Source organism: Bufo gargarizans, chromosome 11, assembly GCF_014858855.1.
Source record: "Bufo gargarizans isolate SCDJY-AF-19 chromosome 11, ASM1485885v1, whole genome shotgun sequence".
Lineage (NCBI taxonomy): Eukaryota > Metazoa > Chordata > Amphibia > Anura > Bufonidae > Bufo > Bufo gargarizans.
The window spans coordinates 27,539,875-27,564,150 of NC_058090.1; the positions used below are offsets into that span (position 1 = coordinate 27,539,875).

Here is a 24,276-nt window from a genome sequence, read left to right on the forward strand (position 1 = left end):
GTGACAGTTTAGCCCGTCACGTCTGCGGCGAGTGATTGGCTGCAGCGATGTCAAACCGGATGTTTGACAGCAAGGGAGCGCAGCGGAGCATCGCAGGCCGGGTGGAGGAGGAGTGGTGAGCCAGCGCTGGGAAGTAGGCAAGTCCTCTTTGGTTACAGATCCGGCCAAGTGGGTCGGGGGGCTGCCCTATTTTTGTCCATGATTACGGATCCCTCACACACATTAGTCTATGGGTCTATGAAAACCATGGATACAGCACAGGTGTTTGGTTCGTGGTGTTTACGGATTGTTGCTAGGAGATGCTCTGAAAATAAATTTTAATTTTCAGCCTAGCAGTGTCCATGGAATATGGATGACACATGGAGGGCAAAAAGCGGACATGTGGAACAAACACTGATTGGTCACGGATGAACCACTGACCATCTCCTCACACAGGGTCGTGTGAAAGAGACCTAAGGCCCTGTTCAGATCATGGTTCAGTGAGCAGGTTCACCAGGAACAGTTCCTGACGTTCATAGGTCTCTATTGGTCTGGTATTTGTTGGTACATCACAAAAGAGCATTTTAAGTGTTTATCACGTATGGTGCTACGTGTGCGCATCTTCTGCAGTATAATTAGTCGCCGACTGTCCAGTGCTCAGATACAGGAGAGTGACTGCATGTCTATGCATTGTGACACAGTGAGAGGTTTGGTCTGGCAAAACAGGTATTTTCCTCCCAGCATGTGCTGCTGGGCTGATTTACAGTCAGGTGAGGTCAAATACCAGACCGGATTTTGGCAGCACCTGGCTGTCCTTAAATAGGCAGCTGGGCACAAAAGCCATGTCTCTGTGTTGGGATCTGGGAGCCTTGTGTCTGGATGAAGGCTTGCTACCTGTTTGGTGTGAAAACAGGTTGGTGCTGCTATCAGCAAGGAATCTTTGAGGCAGAATTGCCGCATGGTGTGAATTACCACCAACACCGCAAGGTGACTTTTTGTTTGATTATGACTGTTTGTTTTATCACTTGCCTAAAATGTGAATAAAACACTGAACTGTTTGATCCAAAGAACTTGTTGTTGCCTCTATACTGCGTCCGCTAATCCTGTCTACCAGAGCGAGTCCCCACAGCATCTACTGTAGAGCAGAGGTCTACAACCACCAGCATCCTCCGATGACCTGTGTTGTAGCTCTCCAGGATCCGAGGACATTGCAGGCATTGTCGATCTTTGACTCAAGTCCTGGGATTGGGCGCTCATGAAAAGCGGTGGAGCGAGTCATTCTGTCATGTCACTTGCGAGGAGGATACACCGCGGTATTGGGAATCCGATAATTATAATATAATATATATATAATTTATTTTTTATTTTTTTCCCCCAGTGTTATTTCGTTCTTGTCATTCACCACCTCCCAGGGGGAGTGGAGCGGTGTCGCTGGTCTCTACAGCTCCGCTGCAACGCTGGTCATTTAAACGGTGCCCAGGTGGCGCTGCCAGGCATGAATCCCCTCCGGGAACAATCTGGAATATTATATAGCAGTGCCAGGAAGGTGCAGAGGATAAGGATAATGTGACGCTGTGTAACATGCAGGAAGATGACTTTTCTGTGGTTTAGGTTCCGTTTACACGTCCGTAGTGTATTGCGAATCCGCAATACACCCGGCCCGCACCCCCCATAGAACTTCCTATTCTTGTCTCTGCAATTGCGGACAAGAATAGGACATGTTCTATTTTTTTCCGGAGCCGCGGACTGGAAGATCGGGGGCGCGCTCCGGAAATGTGGATGCTGACAGCACACTATGTGCTGTCCGCATCCATTCCTGCCCCATAGGAAATGAATGGGTCCGCACCCGTTCCGCAGAATTGCGGAACAGGTGCGGACACATTCACGGACGTGTGCATGGACCCTTATCCTTTGATTTATTTTATTTCATAGATTTTTTTTTTTTTTATTGTAATATTATAAAAAATGTTGTATTAATCATAAAGTGGTTTATTGACGTGGATAAGGCCACTTTGGGTCGCTCGCATCTGCACTAGTGTCTCCTATATAACGGGGTGCAGAGTGGACTGTAGGGTGCGTTTTATATGCCTGCAGTGGGGCCCCCGGGTGGAGGGGTTCCAGGATGGTCTCATACTTCTAGTGCCTGGTCACTAGACCCTACAGTATTGGCAAAGAAGGATGTGGCGGATCAGTCTAACGTCCTGGGGAGCAAACGTTTCATATGGCCACCACTCACGTTTTGGTTGCAGCGGGGTAGGTCTTGAGGGGTGGGGTACAATATTATAGGGTAGATTGAGATTGTCATAGTGTTGGGTGCATTGGGTTGGCATGTAGTAGGACAGGTCCAAAGGGTGTAGTGTTTTTTTTTTTTACTTTTTTAGCTCTGAGCTTCTCTCATAGAGGTTCCTATGGAAAAATATAGGCCTGAAAGAGGCCGTACCTAGAGCTTGATGTGGTTGGCAAAAAGTGCAACGTGGAAAAAAAGCACTTTTGTCTAAAGAGAATTTCACGCTTTACTGTAAGTCGGCAATTGTCATTTATGTTTATTATTTTTATATATTTTTTACATTACCTGCTCTCTGCTCCTCCGGTTTTGCGCGCCGACTCCTGTTCCGCCATCTTCCGCTCCATGGCTTGTTATATTCTGAGTGGGGCATGCAAACAGTATTGCAGCCTGCAAACAGCGGGCATTCACTGGACATGTTTTATATTTTTTTTTTTGCGGTTCGGACAGATCACGGACTCATTCAAGTTGAATGGTTCTGGATCCGTCTGCGGCAGCCGCACTGATGTTATCCGTGCATTGGGGACCGCAAATTGCAGTCCCCATTGCACGGAACAGCCGTGTGTATGAGCCCCAAGTGATGCATCATGGCGCAGGTAACCATGCCCAGCCAGAAGAAAAGCCGGGGAGCAGACAATGGAGGAGATGGAGCAGATGAGTGCTAGTCTTTCAATTCAGGCTGCGGGGGATAGGTTTTGTAGGAATCTCTGTTTTTACCTTTTTAAAGTAACATCTGGCCACGTGAAAAAGCGGTGAAAATCTGCAGAACTGCAAAAAAAAAAAAAGTGTGACACCAGGGTTATTGAGTAAGAAGAATCGTGTATATGGCGGTACACAGCGAGATTGAGAACAGCACCAAAACCATGTAAAAACCGCATTGGAAAACGACATGAATTTAGTTTTATGACGTGGTCCCCTGGTACACTGCTGTGGGGTAGGGTGGGTATAATGTGCCTATACCTTGCATGGTTTGCTTCCTGCATGGCACACCGCAGAGGGCATGTCCTGCTAATAACCGCTTGTCTCCTCAGCATGGCAGCCGCTTTTCCCGTCGCAAGGTTAAAGCCGAGGAGCTTCTCTCCATCACTTGTTTATGAGCCGGGGCACGCTCCTTGTGCTGGGCTGTTCTCGGCACGCCCTGCCAGTGATGCATCGGGCACAGTCACCCTGCTGCTGCCTGAAACAAAGAGGCAGGCGCTGGCTGTACTGCGTGACCTGCCGGTCTCCGAGCGAGCAGACTGGCATTCTCATCATGCCCGCATTGGCATTCAGGCAGTGCCAGGGCCGATTGTGAGCTGCATTCGCTGCTGAAACGTCGGTGTGATTTTATTATATTTTTTTTCCCCCGGCCGCTCTGATGATTGGACTCTTAAATCGCATTTGCTGGTAGTTTGGCATAATAGCTCTGGTTAACCCTTTCCGTAGCCCTGTATTGTATCTCCATGATGCTATAGGGGATTAGCACAGAAGGGTTTTCAGCATCTGGAAATGCAGAATGTCTTCCTTTGATCGCCATCTCCTCAAGGACCCCAGGGGATCCCAGTATGGAGTCCCTTCTATGAAGGGGTTGTATAAGATTCGGAGGAGGGGGCCACTCTTTCCCAGGCGCTTGCCCGTGGGCTTCGTCTTTCATGGCATTTAATTGGAATGGGTCTGAGCTGCAATACCAGACGCAGCCTACTGACTATCTTCTAATCCAAGAGGTTGACCCCCCCCACCCCCCCACCCCCAATCAGATGCTTATCCCCCTTTCCTATAGATGGGGTATAAGTTAAAATCTTGACAGCCCTTATTAGCGCCATAGTTTCTTTCCAGAGGCCTTCCAAGCCCTATACCTACCATATACTTGCCCTGTACAACCTAGCCATAGTCGCCTGTAGCGGTCTGTGGGTCGGGGCGTTTTATATCTTTTTTTTCTCTGCCAGAAACAGCGCCACATCTGACCATGGCTGTGTCTGGTATTGCAGCCTTTCTCCAGTAAATCAAATGGGGCCAAGCTGCAATACCGGGCACAACGCGTGAACAGGTGTGGCGCTGTTTTCGGAACAAAGAAGCCATGTTTGTCCCGTGCTGTATAACTGGTTTAACATGGTTGTATGTCTTGGAGTGGTGGTCACCCAGGTAGGTGCCGGAGTGGTTGCTAGGCAACCGAAGCTTGCAATGTGTGCACGTGCCACAGTGCGAGTAGGGTCAATTCCGGGCCCACTCTGGTGGCCATGGCTTCTCCCATGTCTTATGCAGCACGAGGCACCGCGTGACGGATACGGCTCTGCCGCATTGTGAAGCGAGGCCTCAGCTGCGGGGACCGGAGACCTATCCTGGCAACAAAGAAGCTCCTTCCCTGTCGATTTCTTCCCCTGAGACGCCTAATAGCCGCGTTAAATCAGCGCTTGACTTTAGTATTTTTTTTCTCCTTGTCTTTGCCGTCGCAGTAAAGAATATGTAGAGCTCTTTCAAGCTAGACGAGTCGTCACACCCTCGAAAATACCGACCTGCTGACGGGGGTGACGTGAGGCGCGCTCGAAATGCCATATGCAAGCTTACAAGATAATCGCGTCAGCAGAGATGGGAACATCTGGCTGGGAATATAGACGCCCCCCTCCCCGTGCAGCATTTTACTAATCCTGTAATGCCCGTCCACCATGTTCATTGTGTCAGTGAGAACTGATCCGTCCCCATTGACTTGCATTGTGTGTCAGGACGGATCCGTTTGCCTCCGCATCGTCAGGCGGACACCAAAACGCTGCAAGCGGCCTCCAGAGCGGAATAGAGGCAGAACGGAGGCAAACTGACGCATTCTGAGCGGATCCTTATCCATTCAGAATGCATTAGGACAAAACTGATCCGTATTAGACCGCTTGTGAGATCCCTGAACGGATCTCGGAAACGGAAACCAAAACTCCAATGTGAAAGTAGCCTAATCTGATGGCTCATCTAAAAAAGTCCAAAACTCCTTCAAGTGGTAGGTTCTCTTTAAAGGAACACTAAACACAGAAAATGCACAAAAAAGTGAAAAAACATATTCCCATCACAAATTGTGCCTCTTCTCTTCGTCTCCTCCTTTCTTTTAATCATGTCGTGTATTGTCTCTGGGTGTCCCAGGAGATCAGCAATGTCCCCTCTCCTCCCTGTCGGGCTGTAAGACACGTGGCTGCAGCAGGAGCCTCCCCGGTCTGTCCTGCCTGCAGCAGGACAATAGTCACACCACCACGGCCCCTTCAGCTGAAGATGAAAGTGATCAGCAATTAAAGGGGTTGTGTTGGATTTTTAATGGGAACCTGTCATTAACTTTATGCTGACCTCACTGAGGGCAGTATAAACTAGCGACAGAAATGCTGATGTCAGCTGTGTGTCACACATCAGCTAAAAGTAAGTGGTTGCTGAGAACCAGCATCATAATCACTGCAGCCCAGGCCTTGAAAAGAGTCAAATCTACCTGAGAAGAGTCCTGGTTATCCATAATCTCCTTCTCTCTCACCCATCTGCTGATGATTGGCAGTTCTCTCCTAGAGAGAAAGGGCGAGAACTAGGTAGGAGACTGTGAGTCATCAGCCGGTGGGCAGGAGAGCAGGAGATTATGGATAACCAGGACTCTTCTCAGGTGTCCAGGACTCTTTTCCAGGCCTAATCTGCAATGATTATGAGGCTGGTTCTCAGCAACCACTTACTATTAGCTGATGAGTGACACACCGCTGAAATCAGCATTTCTGTCACTACTCAGTGAGGTCAGCATAAAGTTGAGGACAGGTTCCCTTTAACCCCTTCCCGACCTATGACGTACTACTACGTCATGGGAACCACTGCGTTCCCGCAATTTGATGTGATAGTATGTCATAGTGATCGCCTGGGGCCCGGCAGTCCCTGGTAGCCGAGCCCCTGCTGTATCCGCCGGCATCGCTGTAAAAGCCGATGCCGATAGATTAACCCCTTCTATGCCGCGGTCCGCGCTGACCGCGACACAGAAGAGGTTTGTGACGGGTGAGTGATCGCATAGAGTCCCCGCGCTGCGGTGGCGGGGACCCTGATGCGACAGAAGGCAGCCCGATGCCGTGCAGAGGCTGTCCAATGCCTTGCACGGCATCGGGAACTGCCTTCTACGGGTGCCGAGGAGATCCAGCCTCTGGCCCGTCTCCTAGGCAACCTGTTAGTGTATGACTCGGGCATTGCAGAGGGGATCAGACCCCCAAAAGTGAATAAAGTAAAGTAAAAAAAGAGTGTTTTTAATAAAATTTATAAAGTAAAAAAGAAAAAAACGCCCCTTTCCCCTTATTTTATAATAAAAAACAGAAAAAAACAAAAGCCACACATTAGGTATCACCGCGTCCGTAATGACCGGCTCTATAAAAAGATCACATGATCAACCCTGTCCGATGAACACCATAAAAAAAACGGTGTAAAAAAAAAAATTACATTTTTGTCACCTTGCATCACAAAAAGTGCAACACCAAGCGATCAAAAAGGCGTATGTCCCACAAAATGGTATCAATAAAACCGTCACCTCATCCCAACAAAAATTAGCCCCTACCTAAGGCAATCGCCCAAAAAATAAAAAAACTATATCTCTCAGAACATGGAGACACTAAAACATAATTTTTTGGGTTGTTTCAAAACTGCTATTATTGTGCTAAAGTGAAATACATAAAAAATAAATAAAAAATACATATTAGGTATCGCCATGTCCGTAACAACCAGCTCTATAAAAATATCACATGACCTAACCCCTCAGGTGAACACGTAAAAAAATTGCAACAGCAAGTGATCAAAAAGGCGTATGCCCCCAAAATAGTACCAATCAGACCTTCACCTCATCCCGCCAAAAATGAGACCCTACCTAAGAGAATCGGTCGAAAAATATAAAAAAAGCTATGGCTCAGACTATGGAGACACTAAAATATCATTATTTTGGTTTAAAAAATGCTATTATTGTGTAAAACTTAAATAAATAAGAAAAAGTAGACATATTAGGTATTGCCATGTGCATAACGATCTGCTCTATAAAAATGTCACATGACGTAATCCCTCAGGTAAACGCTGTAAAAATAAAAACGGTGCCAAAACATCCATTTTTTTGTTACCTTGCCTCACAAAAAACTTAATATAGAGCAATTAAAAATCATATGTACCCCAAAATAGTACCAATAAAACTGGCACCTTATCCTGTAGTTTCCAAAATGTGGTCACTTTTTTGAGTTTCTACTCTAGGGGTGCATCAGGGGGGCTTCAAATGGGACATGGCATCTAAAAACCAGTTCAGCTAAATTTGCCTTCCAAAAACCGTATGGCATTACTTTCCCACTGCACCCTGCCGTTTGGTCATACAGCAGTTTACGACCACATATGGGGTGTTTCTGTAAACCGCAGAATTAGGGCAATAAATATTGAGTTTTGTTTGGCTGTTAACCCTTGCTTTGCTACTGGAAAAAATGGATTAATATGTAAAATCTGCCAAAAAAGGGAAATTCAGAAATTTCGTCTCCATTTTCCATTAATTCTTGTGGAACACCTAAAGGGTTAACAAAGTTTGTAAAGTCAGTTTTGCATACCTTGAGGGGTGTCGTTTCTAAAATGGGGTCATTTTTGGGTGGTTTCTATTATGTAAGCCTCACAAAGTGACTTCAGACCTGAACTGGTCCTTAAAAAGTGGGTTTTGGAAATTTTCCGAAATATTTCAAGATTTGCTTTCAAACTTTTAAGCCTTCTAACGTCCCCAAAAAATAAAATGTCATTTTCAAAATGATCCAGACATGAAGTAGACATATTGGGAATGTAAAGTAATAACTATTTTTGAAGGTATTACGATCCATTATAAAAGTAGAGCAATTAAAATTTGGAAATTAGCGAATTTCGGTGACGTCATCGGCGCAGGCGCACTGAGGGAGTGCTGAGGAGGCGAGCCTCCGTCTCTGAGCGCCTGCGCCGAATCAAGACAGGCGCGCGATTTTTGAAATGCAGACAGGGCCAGCCGGAGGAGGAGATCGCGGCTGGCCCTGTCAATCAACAGGAGGAGGGGCGCTTTTTTGCGGCTGCTACCAGCAAGTAGACGCCCTACTTGCTGGTAGACAGGTAATTAGCATATTATAAAAGTACGTTTTTTGCCTTCTCTACAGAACGAAAATGATTAATAACATAATGTATAGCTATATCGCAGTATAGGGATTATAAGTACCCCCCCCCCAAAAAAAAAAAGTTTAGTGGGGTGACAGAAGCCCTTTAAGTTATCACCACTTAAAGTGACACTGGTCAGATTTGCAAAAAATGGCCTGGGCAGGAAGGTGAAAACAGGCCCGGGGTTGAAGGGGTTAATAGCGATTCCTTATCCTCAGGCTAGGTCATCAATAGCTGATCGGTGGGGGTCCGACTCCTGCTGCTCCAGACGGTTAACTGTTTGAAGAGGCCGCGGTGCCCCGGTGAGCGCTGTAGCCTCCTCACAGCTCGCCAAGCACAGCGCCGTCCATTGTATAGTGGCTGCGCTTGGTATTACAGTCCAGGACCGTTCACTTGAATGCGACTGAGCTAAGCCTAGGACATGTGAGTAATGAACGTGACGTCACTGCCCTGAGAGGAGGCCGTGGCCTCTTCATACACATGATCGCTGGCGGTGCCAAGAGTTGGACCTCCTCAGAATCCAGAAGTAAAGCCTGTGGATTTGGTGCAGAAATCGGCACTGAAATTCATGATGAATTTATGCTAGTCTACCTGCACCTGTGAGTAGGTAGCCTTACTTGCAGATTCCCCCCCCCCCCCCTTCCTGGACACCATAGGTTGTTTTCCTTTGCAATGAGCAGTAGTGCCTAAAAATGCTGATTAAGGGCTCTTTCACACCTGCGTTCTTGTCTTCCGGCATAGAGTTCCGTCGTCGGGGCTCTATGCCGGAAGAATCCTGATCAGGATTATCCTAATGCATTCTGAAAGGAGAGAAATCCGTTCAGGATGCATCAGGATGTCTTCAGTTCCGGACCGGAACGTTTTTTGGCCGGAGAAAATACCGCAGCATGCTGCACTTTTTGCTCCGGCCAAAAATCCTGAACACTTGCCGCAAGGCCGGATCCGGAATTAATGCCCATTGAAAGGCATTGATCCGGATCTGGCCTTAAGCTAAACGTCGTTTCGGCGCATTGCCGGATCCGACGTTTAGCTTTTTTAGAGTGGTTACCATGGCTGCCGGGACGCTAAAGTCCTGGCAGCCATGGTAAAGTGTAGTGGGGAGTGGGGGAGCAGCATACTTACCGTCCGTGCGGCTCCCGGGGCGCTCCAGAGTGACGTCAGGGCGCCCCACGCGCATGGATGACGTGATCGCATGGCACGTCATCCATGCGCATGGGGCGCTCTGACGTCATTCTGGAGCGTCCCGGGAGCCGCACGGACGGTAAGCATACTGCTCCCCCGCTCCCCACTACTACTATGGCAACCAGGACTTTAATAGCGTCCTGGCTGCCATAGTAACACTGAACGCATTTTGAAGACGGATCCGTCTTCAAATGCTTTCAGTACACTTGCGTTTTTCCGGATCCGGCGTGTAATTCCGGCAAGTGGAGTACACGCCGGATCCGGACAACGCAAGTGTGAAAGAGGCCTTAAATGGGGAAAGCCTCTCTAACTTCCTATCTGGGTGTGGAGATGACGCGCGGTGTCCGGGACCGGCAGGCGTTCTATGACTGGTGACACAGGGCTGAGCAGAAGTCACACACTTTCCATATGGTTACTATGGGCACTTGGAGTGTTGTGTCTGTGGGCACATGACGCCATGTCCTCCGCAGGGCACCGCTCACGTCTGTGTGGGCTGGTGCTCCACTGACTCATAGGTACCAGCGTCACATACTCTTCTTATAATGGTACCCTCCCCGTATTAAACCCTTAGGAGACGCTTTAAATATTTGCCTTTCTGCATCAGTATGTGAGAAACCCCGCAGGACGCGCTGCAAACTGCTGTGATCGCAGCCCGCACTGTAGAGCTATAGGATAGGTGATAAATGTTTGATTGCTGGAGGGACCATCCGCTGAAACCCCCAGGGATTATGAGACTGACGGGGGCTACAGCAGGGATTCAGCGCTGGCGCTCCCGTCCGCCTGGCTGTGCAGGGTACTGCTGTCCGCCCCATTTACTAGAATGGAGCTGTGGCGGCACTCTGATGGGGGTCGCTGGGATGACTCTGCAGTTAAGCTCCTGCTTTTTCTGTCATCCTAGTGATATGCCATTACTTTAAGATGGGAATACTTCTTTAAGACTCATCCCCAGGTGACGCAGGTCTGGAGGCTCCTAAAGATCTGTCTGGACCCCGCAGCGTCTGCCTCGCAGGCTGTCGCCCCAGTATCCTCGTAAACAATCCTCCCTTCCTTCTCCGGCTGGATCCTGCGTGTGATGAGGTAGACGAGGGTATTGTCTAAGGAGCATGTCCTTCACAGCTGGGGGGGTAATACATATTCTCTACAGATCTCTGTACCCCTCCAAGGGAAAAAAAATACTACATTTTTTTGCAGTCCTGTTCTGGGAGATTTGAAGGTCATCAGAGAATGCGACGTCTTCTGCTGCCTCGCTCTCGTTGCAGTTTTATTTTTATTTTTTACAGCATATGATTGCGGCGTTTTCTCTTGTATTATTGAGCATTTTTCATATCGTCATCTTTTCGTCTTCACAGGGACATTGTGGTCAGGCTCCACAGCAGGGGGGCAATGAGGGGGGGTTATTGTAGCCCCCCTCTGAAGGTGGCGAGGTACTGTACGCCGCTGTACTTTTTAGGATGTGTTCACACGCATTAGATTTGTTGCAGAAATTGCTGTCCCGTTTTTTTGAACAGGGCCTGAAGAAGCAATCCCATTCACGTCAAATCTGATTTGTGTAAATATCTCTTAAAGGGGTAGCTGATAACCTGTATCTCCAGTCCGCCACGGAAGCTGCACTGTTTTTGACGGCATTGCGCGCTTTGTCTGTAGTGCATTTCATAATGTATTATATCTCTTTAAAGGAGACAACTTGTCCTTTATCTACATGATTGGTGGTGGTCTGACCCCTGGGGCCTCTGCCAATCATATTAATAGGGGCCCATGCTCATGGCTTTAATGGAGGAGCAGACAAACCTACGCGCCACCTCTCCAGTCAACTTTTTAGGAGCACAAGTGCTCAGCTATCGCTCCATAGAGCTGAATGGAGCAGCGGCAGCGCCCATGCGTGACCGCCACTCTATTCAAACGAGCAGCACAGGCCCCTCTTCTTCTATTGGTGGGGGCCCCAGCGTTCGAACCCCCGCCAATCAGACACAATGATACCTGTAGAGGAATCCATACTTTCCTCTTCCACACTGCTCCGTGGCTCCCGGGCTATGTTCACCGGGTTTGCGGTCCCCGTTAATAGATGGGGGTCACGAGAGCCACTGCTGCCAATGACTGACCTCTGCACTGATATTTGACTCAGCCGTACGTGACCATCTCTATGGACAGTGGGACTGGAAGGTCAGTGATGAAAGCCGGGGAGCAGGGGAGTATGTTTCATATAGGCCTCATTTACATGGCCGTTGTTCGGCCGTGCCCATATTGCGGCCCGCAAACGGGGTGCGCAATATATGGGCATCGGCTGTGTGCACCTCGCATCACAGTTGCAGACCCATTCAATCCGGAAAGTTGGTGTGGAGCGGAGGCACGGAACCCCACAGAAACACTACAGGGTTCTTCTGTGGGGTTTGTCTCCGTGCCTCCGCACCGCAAAAAATAGAACATGTTCTATTTTTTGCGGTGCGGACGGATAATGGACCCATTCAAGTTGATAGGATCTGGATCTGTCGCTGCAGCCGCACGGATGGTGCCCGTACATTGGGGACCACAAATTGCGGGCACAGCTGAACAACCGTGTGAAGGAGCCCTAATGGGTACCCCATGCTAGGGCAGAGGTCAACAACAACTTTTGACACTCCAGCTGTTGCAAAACTACAACTCCCATCCTGCACTCTTGCTTGGCTGCACTTGAAACTCCAATGGAAAAGAGCAGATCATGTAGGACAGGCATGCTCAACCTGCGGCCCTCCAGCTTTTGCAAAACTACAACTCCCATCATTCCCGGACAGCCTACAGCTTTCAGCCTGCAGAAGGGCATGGTGGGAGTTGTAGTTTTACAACAGCTGGAGGGCCGCAGGTTGAGCATCCCTGATGTAGGATATTTGCAATTTCCAAAAGCAGGACTGCTGAAGGTTGCTGCCCCCTGTGTTAGGGGGTGTAAAGGGGATTCTGGGATTTACATATTGATGACCTGTCCTCAGTGGGGGTCTCTTGTATAGCGGCTGCCCTTGGTATTGCACCTCAGTGCCCTTGAATTGAGTGGGACTGAGCGGCGCCTAGGTCAGGTCACCAGTGAATGTGACGTCACGGGCCTGAGCGCTGCGGCCTTTTCATACATGTGATCGCTGAGGATGCTGGGAGTCAGACCGCCGCCAATCTGATATTGATGACCTATCCTGAGGATAGGTCATCAATATGTAAATCCCGGAGGACCCCTTTAATTAAAAAGGGACCGAATCCTGTAAAGCCCCTCACTGGGGATACACTGGGTGCCCTCTTAATGACTGTGTCCGGGGTTTAATGCGGATGTTAAATCGCCCTTTGTGCTCGCTGTTACCCGCTCATTATCTCGGTCACGTCGTAGGGTGAGGATTTATTCTGGGTTTTATAGCCACATTGATATTCAGTTATGGATCGTCTGACAGATATGGAATATTTGTGGCAGGCCCAGCGTAATTACCACCAGCCGACACCCTCCTGTGTCATGCGCAGAATGCCGGGCTGCGTACATCTCCCTTTGTCTGACCGTCATGTGATGCCCAGGACGGACCTGTCTCCACGGCCCCCGCCGTAAGCTCGCCTGTCACATCATCTCCGTTTTTCTAGTTTTGTTCCCGAGCCTTCTTCACATGTCCTGACAGAGGAGAACGCAGGTCGCCAGTAGCAACGATTGGTGCAGATAGACCAGTTAGTTGAGTTATTGATCACTGGGAACCATGAGACTGTGATGGAAGGAGAAGGGTTAATGCTTCCTGGAAATGCTACGTAATTTAATGGAGAGGTAAGTGTCTGTACAGGCTGGTGGGGATTGTATGGCATCCTATCCCAGAATGCACAGGAAGGAATGGCTGTGTTTAAAGGAAAGCCATCAGCAGGCTCAACCCTATTAAACCAAGCACAAGTGGTTAACGCATGCCTGTCACTTCGCGATCAGTTACTGTGTTCTGGAGGGAAATTACTTTTAATCTTTATGCAAATCAGCAGTTAAGTGCACCGAGGGCGGGACGGAGCCGCTCGGTGCACCCTTGCTCTCTTGGCTTCCTCTGCTAGCCCCTCCATTGTTGACAGGGCCAAGTGAGATGACTATGACAGAACCTGCCCCTGTCAGTCAAGGAGAGGGAGGGACTGGCCGAGGAAGCAGGAGGAGTAAGGGTGCACAAAGTGGCTCCGCCCCACCGCTGGTGCACTTAACTGCTCATTTGCATATTGATTACAAGTATTTTTATTTTCTCCCCTCCAGATTGATGCAACAGTTCTGCATAACAGGGTTGATCCTGCTGATTTAAAAGTATATCGGTTATGCAGAACTGTTGCTTTAATCTGGAGGGCGGAATTTTTTTTATAAAAAAATACTTTAATCAATATGCAAATGAGCAGTTAAGTGCACCAACGGTGGGGCGGAGCCACTTTGTGCACCCTTACTCCTCCTGCTTCCTCGGCCAGTCCCTCCCTCTGCTTGACTGACAGGGGCAGGTTCTGTCATAGTCATCTCACTTGGCCCTGTCAACAATGGAGGGGCTAGCAGAGGAAGCCAAGAGAGCAAGGGTGCACCGCATGGCTCCGTCCCACCCTCGGTGCACTTAACTGCTCATTTGCATATTGATTAAAAGTATTTTTTCATTCCCCCCACCTCCTCCAGATTGAAGCAACAGTTCTGCATAACAGATATATTTTTAAATCAGCAGGATCGACCCTATCAGACATTACGTATGGTTTATAAGGAGGTTTTGCTGCCTTTAAACACTTCTGGGTCCCATGCAGCTTGGGGGACATGTCTCTGCTGCAGCCTGCCCTGTGTCCTCCGCCTGTGTCTGAACTTTACTAGCGGAGACCGAAGTGGAATGAAGGAGTGGGAACAGAGAGGCAGGGAGCCTCCATAGGTCGGGGGGGGGGGAGTTAAAGTGTTGGAAACCCCGTTTCATAGTGTTGATTCTGCTGTTTAATAGTATACTGCCCCCGTCTGTCAGTGTATTATAGCTGTACGAGTTCCCTTCCGCTGTCCTGTGGCTCTCCCGTCACAGCTGCTGCCTCTGAGCGGTTTTACTGCTGCAGACCTAGAGCTGTCATTTTCTCATGAAGGTGATTTGGTTCCGCGTCGCCCGCCCTTGACCTCCGCTCTCGGCATCGACCATGGTTAATAAAGCAATAGATCAAACAGTAACGGGCGGTCAACGGCCGGGCGCTGTCTGGTAATGTGTAACCTGCCTCTGCTTTCATCACGGAACCTCATCTGCTGCGGGTTCCTGCTGGCAGGTGGTGGGGACGCCACTGCTACCAGGTCTTTGGCATCAGAGACCATTAGGGGAACCACTGCAAAGGAATGGTCAGCTACCCGAAGGCAAATATGGGCTCCAACTGCCTCCCACTGGGGTCTCCACAAGACTGGACCCGGCTGAGATGCCCTATTAAAAATCTGTGGCCTAGCAAGTGTATATTGTTTTCTCCGTAGTTAACGACCTGCAGGGGCCCGTATGGCAGTGCCAGCCCCATGCCATTTTAGTTTTGGACTCTCCTCCCGGTCTCCGAACCAGTAGTATGGTAATAACCGGTGTCAGGAAAGCAGTGCGCCCCCAAATGCTGTGGCGGTAATTAAAGGGGTGGTCCAAGCATGTCTTCCTGCAACTCCACGCTGGGTATCACTACCGCCAAGCCCAGTATCCGACACCCCCTGACAGTGTAGTGCACATGGCCTATTCATTCGGATAGAAGTTGAACAGTTGCCGCCTGACAACTGACACCCTGCCTAATGTCGGATAGGTTGGGACAATATTCCTGGGCGCACACACCCGTGCCTAGTATATGAATAGAAAATGGAGCTGTTGTTGGATGGAGGCATAACTCTTCATTCCTGTTTTATTTATTTTTTTAGTTCTTTTTAATTTAATAAATGACAATATGGCTGCCATTATAGCTCCCAGGGTGTTGGGTGCCTGGAAGGAAATTTTTTCTAGTCCAGGACACCCCCTCTCCCTCTTTTCTTCAAAAATTTTTGTTTTTTAATCTGCACCCACTAGGAAATTGTAAAATGCCCTACAAACACTAATAAAAGGGTTGTGCGTTTCCTTCCTCCTGGGTAGATGAAGTCGCCGTGTCCGTTTCCTTCCTCCTGGGTAGATGAAGTCGCCGTGTCCGTTTCCTTCCTCCTGGGTAGATGAAGTCGCCGTGTAGCGGTGGGTAATCCTGGCGTAGACCGGCTCGTGGCCAGATGCTCCAGTTCGTCTCTGCCAAGTGATCCCATTCATTCATATGGAAACGTGAACGTCGGCCGCGTACATCCAGCTGCCGCAGCTTTCGTACAAGTCTGCGATTACTGTCCGTGTTTTCCGTAGCAACATAATAAAGTTGTTTTTTGGGGGGGGGGGGGGGGGTGTGCGCGATTTTTTTAATTGCTCTTCTCATCCTGTCGGCTGGCTGGCTTCTTCTGACTTGTTTGCACAGCTGTGATATCTGTACTTCATTTACTATTTTTTTTTGTATTTTATTTTATTTTTTTCATATAGTTGCGCGGTCTCCCAGCGTTTTACACTCGCGAGCTTAAACACCCACCATTAGGGTCCATTCACACGTCCGTAAGTGTTTTAAGGATTCGCAAAATACAGACACTTGGCAATGTGCAATCCGCAATTTGCGGACTGCACATTGCCGACACTCCAATAGAAAATGCCTTTTCTGGTCCGCAATTGCGGACAAGAATAGGACATGTTCAATTTTTTTCGGGAACGGAAATGTGGATCCGCATCTGTTCCAGCCCTATTGAAAGTGAATGGGTCCGCACCTGTTCTGCAAATTGCTTTACGGATGCGGACCCAAACTACGGACATGTGAATGGACCCTTAGGCCTCATGCACACAACCTTTCAGTTTTTTTGCAAATTGCGGATCCGCAAAACACGAAAGCCGCTTGTGTGCCTTCCGCAATTTGTGGAACGGAACACGTGACCCATTGTAGAAATGCCTATTCTTGTCCACAAAACGGATAAGAATAGGACATGTTTTATTTTTTTCGCGGAGCCACGGAATGGAGCAACGGATGCGGACCCATTGAAGTGCAAAAACTGCGACTCGGATGCGGACCAGAACAACGGTCGTGTGCATGAGACCTTACAGGGCTGAAAAAGGACACAAAGGCCTCATGCACACGACCGTCGTTTTGGCCAAAACTGCAGCTCTGATGCGGACCCATTCACTTCAAAGGGGCCGCAAAAGATGCGGACAGCATTCCATGTGCTGTCCGCATCCGTTGCTCCGTTCCGTGGCCCCGCAGAAAAAATATAACCTGTCCTATTCTTGTCCATTTTGCGGACAAGAATAGGCAGTTATATCAATGGCTGTCCGTGCTGTTCTGCAAATTGCGGAACGCACAAGGACGCCAGCAGTGTTTTGCGGACTGAAAAACACACAACGGTTGTGTGCATGAGGCCAAAGGTGGAGGACCGAGACCCGTGTCCTTATGAAAATAGAGTTCTATCAAAAATATATGTAAAGCCGGGCTGACCGAATCTGGAGCCGCTAAACCCTCTGACGTCGCCGCAGAGTTTTGTTCAGTTCATGCTAACGGAGCAATGACCGATATACTGGATCCGTATTCAAATGGATACGCCCAGTGGACGCTATTGGCTTTAATGGTTGCTGTGGGTACTTCAGAAGGAAAAAATGGTGCCTTATTCTTGCTGTTACAAATACGCCCAAAATCTGTGCCTGTTCGACGGTAAAATTGGTAAGAGTTACGGGTTGGCTTGTCGTGGACTTTGCTTCTGTTTAGACGTTGTTTTTACCCTGTGCATCGCATCAATTGATGTCCTAGGGATTTAAAATTTGCACCGCAGGTTAATTTCCTTGTGGACTCGGCACAGATTCTTCTGCAGTGCGTGTGACATTGGATAGCATCTCCTCCACTCTGCTGCTCCCGTAACACGCTGCAAATTTAGTAGTGTATCCACCCCATGTGGACCTAAAGAGGTTCTGCAGGTAGCACGTCCGTCATGGCGGCATGTCCCATGATCGCAGTGATTGGTGGCAGTCCGCAGTCATCTCATCAGCACTGGGAGGCAGCATTTGGCATGAATGACACCTCATTTACCCCCCCCCCCCCCCTCCATGAAGCTCAGTACTGGCTGTCTGCGCTGCACTTCCCCATCTATTAACAATGTCCGCAAGCAGCATGTCACCGTTAAGTCACCTATTGCGTGTGGATGCGTCCCCACTGAAGCCAGTCATTGCCTACAGCGGCGCACGTGACTACCGTCCGTGTGGATATTAAAGTTGTCCAAAAAGTGGCTGCTTCCTTCCAAAAACGGCACCACCGCTTTCCACAGGTTGTCTCGTGGGGCACAGCTGCAATACCAGTCGCAGTCTGCAAACAGGGCTGGTGCTGTTTTTTCAAAGCAGCCATGTTTTTTCTAATCCTGGACAATCCCTTTAACAGGGAGCTTGAACGGATCGGATATCTTCACAGCTCCTGCTGTCTGGAAAGGGGGAAGAGGGAGTTTAAAAAAAAAATAATTGGACAATCCCTTTAATTCTAGGGCTCCATGAAGGGGAGCAGGGGATTTGGAGCGCTCCAGCCCCTCGCTGATCTAGTTTACAGCCACGTCTGGTCTCGGGGACTATTCTAGCACCACATTACCATGGATGTAATCTATTGCTGAGCAGGCGATAAAGAAACTCCTCGCTGCTCCATCAGATGACGTCTTGATGGCTTCTCATCCGTTGGACCGGGTTGCGGCTCCTTTGTGTTCGGCGTGACTTCTGTGCTGCAGTGATTGAAATTGATGCCTACAGGGCTGAGTTCAAAATGACCATTGATCCCTATTGATCAGAGCCTGGCCCGTTCTCCGATGAATAGACCGCTATCCAGTAAGTTATCACACATGCTATACGATAGCTTTCCAGTACTAGATCAGATTGTACGCGCCCGTGTACGCAGTGATTAATGGAGATTCATGAATAATACATGGTAGAGCTTTGTACGGTTTAGTTTCCCAATGCATTGCGGTATTCGTTCATCTTTGATCTCTAATGTCGCAAGCGGTATGTTCAGATTTTTTGTATTTTTTCAAGACCGCTTTGAATTGGGGTACTGTGGCTGCATGGGGGTGACGGTGACAGCATTTCTTGACATTATATAGGTATCATCCAAGGGTACGATCGCAATTGCGGCAGCAGATCTGGCAGGCTTTTCGAGGACAGAGCAGCCTACCGGATTTCGGATTCCCCATTGACTATAATTGTGTCTCCAGTGCTGATCCATCAGCTTTCTGGCATAAATGGTGGGTTTCAGCCAGACAATAACCGTTGCGTAAAACCTTTTTTTTTTTTTTTTGGGCCCGGTCGGCATTTTGTGCAGGATCAGGCATGTAGCAGATGTGAATGTACTCTACATAGTCTACAGATTGATCAAAAATAGAAAAATACCATAGAGTGACATCCTCAAAAACCTTATAGCGGCAAACATTATTGTGTCATAATAAAAGCTAGAACACAGTAGTCACGACATAATAAAAATCCACACAAGTGACGACCTAATGGCACAGGCATCACAATGGATCACAACCTAAGGCTACATGCACACGAACGTTGTTTGTTTCAGTGTCCGTTAGTTTTTTTTTTTTGGTTTTTTTTTTTGCGGATAGGATGCGAACCCATTCATTTCAATGGGTCCGCAAAAAATGCGGACAGCACACCGTGTGCCATCTGCATCAGTATGTCCGTTCCGTAGCCCCGCAAAAAAAAATAGAGCATGTTCTATTCTTGTCTGTTTCAGGCATTGTTACAATGGATCCGCCCCCCAAAAAAAACAGATGGCATACGGATGTCATCCGTGTTTTTTTTTTTTTTTTTTTTTTGCGGATCCGCAATTTGCAGAGCCGCAAAACGCCATACGGTCGTGTGCCTTTAGCCTAAATCAAATAAATCTCCACCTAGAAATGAGCTCACGCACTCCTGTGTCATAGCCCTGTAGAACAAAGCCTATAAATATGGACAAACCCTACCGTGAGATCATCACCAGAGCTGACAACCTGCAAAATAACCCCTCGCACTCTGGTGACATTGCTATAATAAAGCAATGTGACCGCACCACTACTAGACGTAGTCTGACAGTAAAGACAGACTCTACTTGGGCATCATCATCAATCACAGCCTGTCTGACGTGACATCGGGGAATGTCTCAGCCTGATTGAAAAAAGCACACTATTGAGGTGACGTCGCGTGATGTCATCACAATAGATCATGGCCGAGAAACGAACAAAAAACACGAGCGTGACCTCACAACAGGGCAAAGCCTATAAATAAAGGTAATCTCTGTGACCTCACAATGAAACTCGGCCTATAAATAAACGAGCAGAAAATGCGACTTTTCGATAGTGAAGGATTATTGATATTATGATTTTTATTGATTTCTGTCCATGACGACAGCAATCTTCATCTATTTTTGAAGGTTTGCTATGTAGATATGCATTGTGTGAAGATTCTGTAGTGTATGGAGACTTCAGATCCTCGTCGTGACTTCTCCTTTTTGTTTCCAGCGCAGCTCTAAACGCCCACTTCCCTTTTACTCACTGGTTTCCTATTGCAAAATCTAACATTGTGACCGTTTGCACTAATGGAGATGTTTGATTTACAAGAATCTGATCCCTGGACTGTTGTGTCCTCGCACCATCTTGTCATGGCTCTTGATCATTTTACTCATCCCCCCCCCCCCATTGTCAAGACTGTTAAGGGACTATTTTTGTGTCATACAGAACCACAGATGGATCCGACGCTTTCACACAATCACTTGTGGTTTTTTATGCTGCAAGTTTTTCATCTGCCATTCAACCAAAGTGAAATAAAACGAGCAAAAATAATCCAAGACAACGATAGCCTGAGATGTGTGATGGTGTTCTACAAATTAATGGGGTGGTTTTATTTTTTTATTTTTATTTTTTTCCTTCTTTAAATCTGGCCCCTCAGACCTGCAGAGAAACCCATACTCACCTGGTCTCTGCTGCTCGGTTTCGACTTACTAGGGCTCTTCACTGGACTTTAAGTCCCTGATGGTCAACTTCCTACATGGATTGGGTCACTGGTGCCACTGCCTGACCTCAGAAGAGCCGTGTCCCCAAGCGGCACATCACTGGTGGCTCACATGCTGCTTGGAGACACGTCAATAGTGAGGGCAGTCATTGGCTGCAGGAGACCATGTGACCCTGTCCGTGCAGGAAGTTGGCAGATGGGGACAGGAAGTCCAGAGAAGACAGCCTGGAAGCTGGGGGGATTATTATTATTATTATTATTTTTATTTAATAATAATAAAATTATTATATTCACCTGACTGATGAATGGGGATCAATCCACGAACATTGGTGCACCAAGTAAAATCACAGTAGTAGAGGCAGGAATAACACATTTAGGCCTCTTGCACACGACAGTATGGTTTTGCGGTCTGTTTTAAATGGATCAGTTTTTTTTTTTTGTTTCAGTAGGGTTTCCGTTCCGTTTTTTCCCATTTGCTAATCGCAAACTGAAACGGAAGTATACAATGTTTAAACAGTCAGTACATTAAAAAATTGGGCTGGGCATAACGTTTTCAATACATGGTTCCGCAAAAATGGAACGGATCCGGAAGACATACGGATGCATTCTGTTTATTTTTGCGGAACCATTGACTTGAATGGAGCCACGGAAGGTGATTTGCGGACAATAAAAGGACATGTTCTATCTTCAAACGGACATAGAAGGCATACAGAGTTGTTGTTGTCGTGTTGTTTTTTTTTTTTTTTGCGGATCCATTGAAATGACTGGTTCCGTATATGGAACGCAAAAATCGGAACGTAAATGGGTAAAAAAAACGTTTGTGTGCAGGAGGCCTTATTTTGTGTTAACGCATTTTGGGTTTGGTACCTCCTTCAGACCATGTGATGACGCTTATTCCACACTCCCTCGCTGACAGAGGTAGACTGTGGCGTAGTCTAGTTTTACAAAGCCAGTGGTTGTGGTGCTGATTTTGGTGAAGGAAACCAGTATTTCTGTGGTATTTCGGCATTAAGGTTGTAATTGGGTTTCTTAAAATCTGCTTTCTTTGACTCTACGATGGTCTTCTCCTTGCAGAATGTATGACAACATGTCCACGATGGTGTTTCTGAAGGAAGATAAGTTGGAGAAACTCACCCAAGATGAGATCATTTCCAAGACCAAGCAGGTGATCCAAGGCTTAGAGGCCTTGAAAAATGAGCACAACTCCATCCTGCAGAGCCTACTGGAAACCCTGAAGTGCTTGAAGAAAGATGACGAGAGCAACCTGGTGGAAGAGAAATCCAACATGATCCGCAAGTCTCTGGAGATGCTGGAGCTGGGGTTAAGCGAAGCACAGGTAATTGCATGGTGCACCGCCCTGCCTCGTCGGGGAATATGTAGATCTGTCGCAGCTGGTAGATCACTAAACCGGTTTTACAGATGCCTTGGTTTTTACATCATAGTATGTATACATTCATAATGATGTCTAAGATATGACAAGCTTTGAGGTGTTAGCTTTGGGCTCTCGTGACGGTGTCAGGATATGGCGGCATGCTGGCTTCTGATGCAGAGTCTTATATTGATGTCCTACAGTATCCTCTGGATAAGTCATCAATATCTGATCAGCAGGGGTGCCGGGTGTCTGACCCTCTGCGTGTTGTCTCCCTTACAGAGGCAGCGTAGTGTAATTACAAGAACTCGCCCCATTCAAGTGAATGGGGGGTAAGTACTTGTAATCATACACTGCCTGTCTTCTCGAAAGCAGGTATGCAGGTATTGAACAGGAAGCTGTGCTGGGTGTCGGACCCCCCCCCCCCCCCCCGACTATCAGATGTTGATAACCTATCTTGAGGATAGGTCATCAAATTAAGACCCCTGCACAAGGACTTTAAGGCTAGCCATGCACGTTCTACTTTTGTCAGACGTACCTACTGAGAACAGATGATGTTGGGGAGACAAGGATCAGACGAAATTAATACTTTTACCCAATCCTTTTGTTCTCCAGGGAGCTTTCTCCGCTCTCCTCATAGCATACACGGACACTTTCGGCCAAGCTGAACACGTATGTGTATAGGGGAACCAGGAGACAGGAGAAATGGAAGTCGGCCGGCAGCTTTAGAGGCTGCATCTTACCCAAGGTTGACCTGATCTGCTCATTGGCTTTATGGCTGTGACGATCCCTTTTTGGAATATGTCAGCTTGGTGATCAACTGATCGCCATGGATCCAGCTGCTAAAGGTGCCCATACACGTTAGAGCAAAGCCCGCTAAATCTGCCATTTTCAGAGGGTTTAGCCAACTATCTCATGGGTATGAGGATCTGCATTCTAGGAGTCTAGCAGTGGTGTATCCCCTTGTTCCTACTAAGAACACATACACGCGTGGCCAAGTGTTTATGGAGGACAGATAATTGTAAGTATATATGGTGGTTTGGAAACCCTAAAACTCCACCATACATAAGCTTTTACTGCCAAGTGAAGCTGTGACCAGTCATACAGGAACAGGCCCTGTCCGCCAGAGCAGCAGATGCTTGATGGAGGTATATTCTGGCTCATATACTGGTTCTCGAGTGGCGAACACCCTTCACTTGATGTTGACATGATTAATCAGACGTACCAAAAATGGTAGCCTTGATGGTAGCGCTCGTGAGATCCGGCGGGGAACAGCCTGCCAGATCTCTCTGTATCCGGCATTGCTGGAAGCTACATTGATGTAGTCTGGCCCCATTAACTATAATAGGGACTGGCAGAGATCCAGCCGAAAACCCGGCAAATATTGCTGAGTATTGGCCTGACAAATACCCCTGCGTGCACGAACACTGGTGTGAAATTAACCTTAGTGAAGCTCCTGGGTTAATAATTCATCACTTGCCTTTTCAAAATGAGCAATTAAGGTTATTACCACATTATATTAGATATTCACATGATATATGGCAGCTACAAAGCAGAACTTCACTGAGAAGAAGTTGGAGAAGATGAAGCTTTTATTGATGCCGCAACTTGGCCTCATTCACCTGATAACTGGAACATACATTTTAATTTACTTTTTAAATAGAAGCGGTCAGCAGTATAAATGTGTTGGCTTCCTGTAATTCTGACTGCTCTTCCCCTAGGTTATGATGGCCTTATCGAACCACTTGAACGCAGTCGAGTCTGAGAAACAGAAACTGAGAGCCCAGGTCCGACGGCTGTGCCAGGAAAATCAGTGGCTGCGGGACGAGCTGGCCAACACCCAGCAGAAGCTTCAGCGCAGCGAACAGTCCGTGGCCCAACTGGAGGAGGAGAAGAAGCATCTCGAGTTTATGAATCAGCTGAAAAAATATGATGACGATATCTCTCCATCGGTTTGTAACTTACATTTTTCTTCTCTCCACCCTTCTAATTAGTCATGGACGACTTCCTAGTTCTAAATGTTTGAAAGGGTATTGCATGTGTATTAAAGGAGATGAGAAATACATTGTGCAATCCCTTTAAGCCATTTTCATACCTCATTTTCAGACTGTGGGAGGCATCAATAATTAGAAGTGTTCATTTCATACAGTACTGTGTGAAAGCTAGAAAACCTCCTCACATTGCCAGCCGCAGCGCCCTCTAAGTTGCCACTGCCAGCCAGCCAGCCAGCCGTAGCGCCCTCTAAGTTGCCACTGCCAGCCAGCCAGCCGCAGCGCCCTCTAAGTTGCCGCTGCCAGCCAGCCAGCCGCAGCGCCCTCTAAGTTGCCACTGCCAGCCAGTCCCAGCGCCCTCTAAGTTGCCAC

The 24,276-nt window shown here is 47.9% G+C and overlaps 1 protein-coding gene across 6 annotated transcripts in view; it reads left to right on the top strand.

The window, feature by feature from the left end:
• The window catches only part of KLC1 (kinesin light chain 1), a 70,941-nt gene that overhangs the window by 3,323 nt on the left and 43,342 nt on the right, over positions 1-24,276 (top strand). For all 6 annotated transcript variants that reach the window (XM_044271704.1, XM_044271708.1, XM_044271706.1 and 3 more), the window contains exons 2-3: positions 21,619-21,880; positions 23,635-23,865. In XM_044271704.1, coding sequence (XP_044127639.1) covers positions 21,620-21,880; positions 23,635-23,865 — 492 coding nt within the window. In that variant the 5' untranslated portion in view covers position 21,619. The remainder of the gene's footprint in view (positions 1-21,618; positions 21,881-23,634; positions 23,866-24,276) is intronic.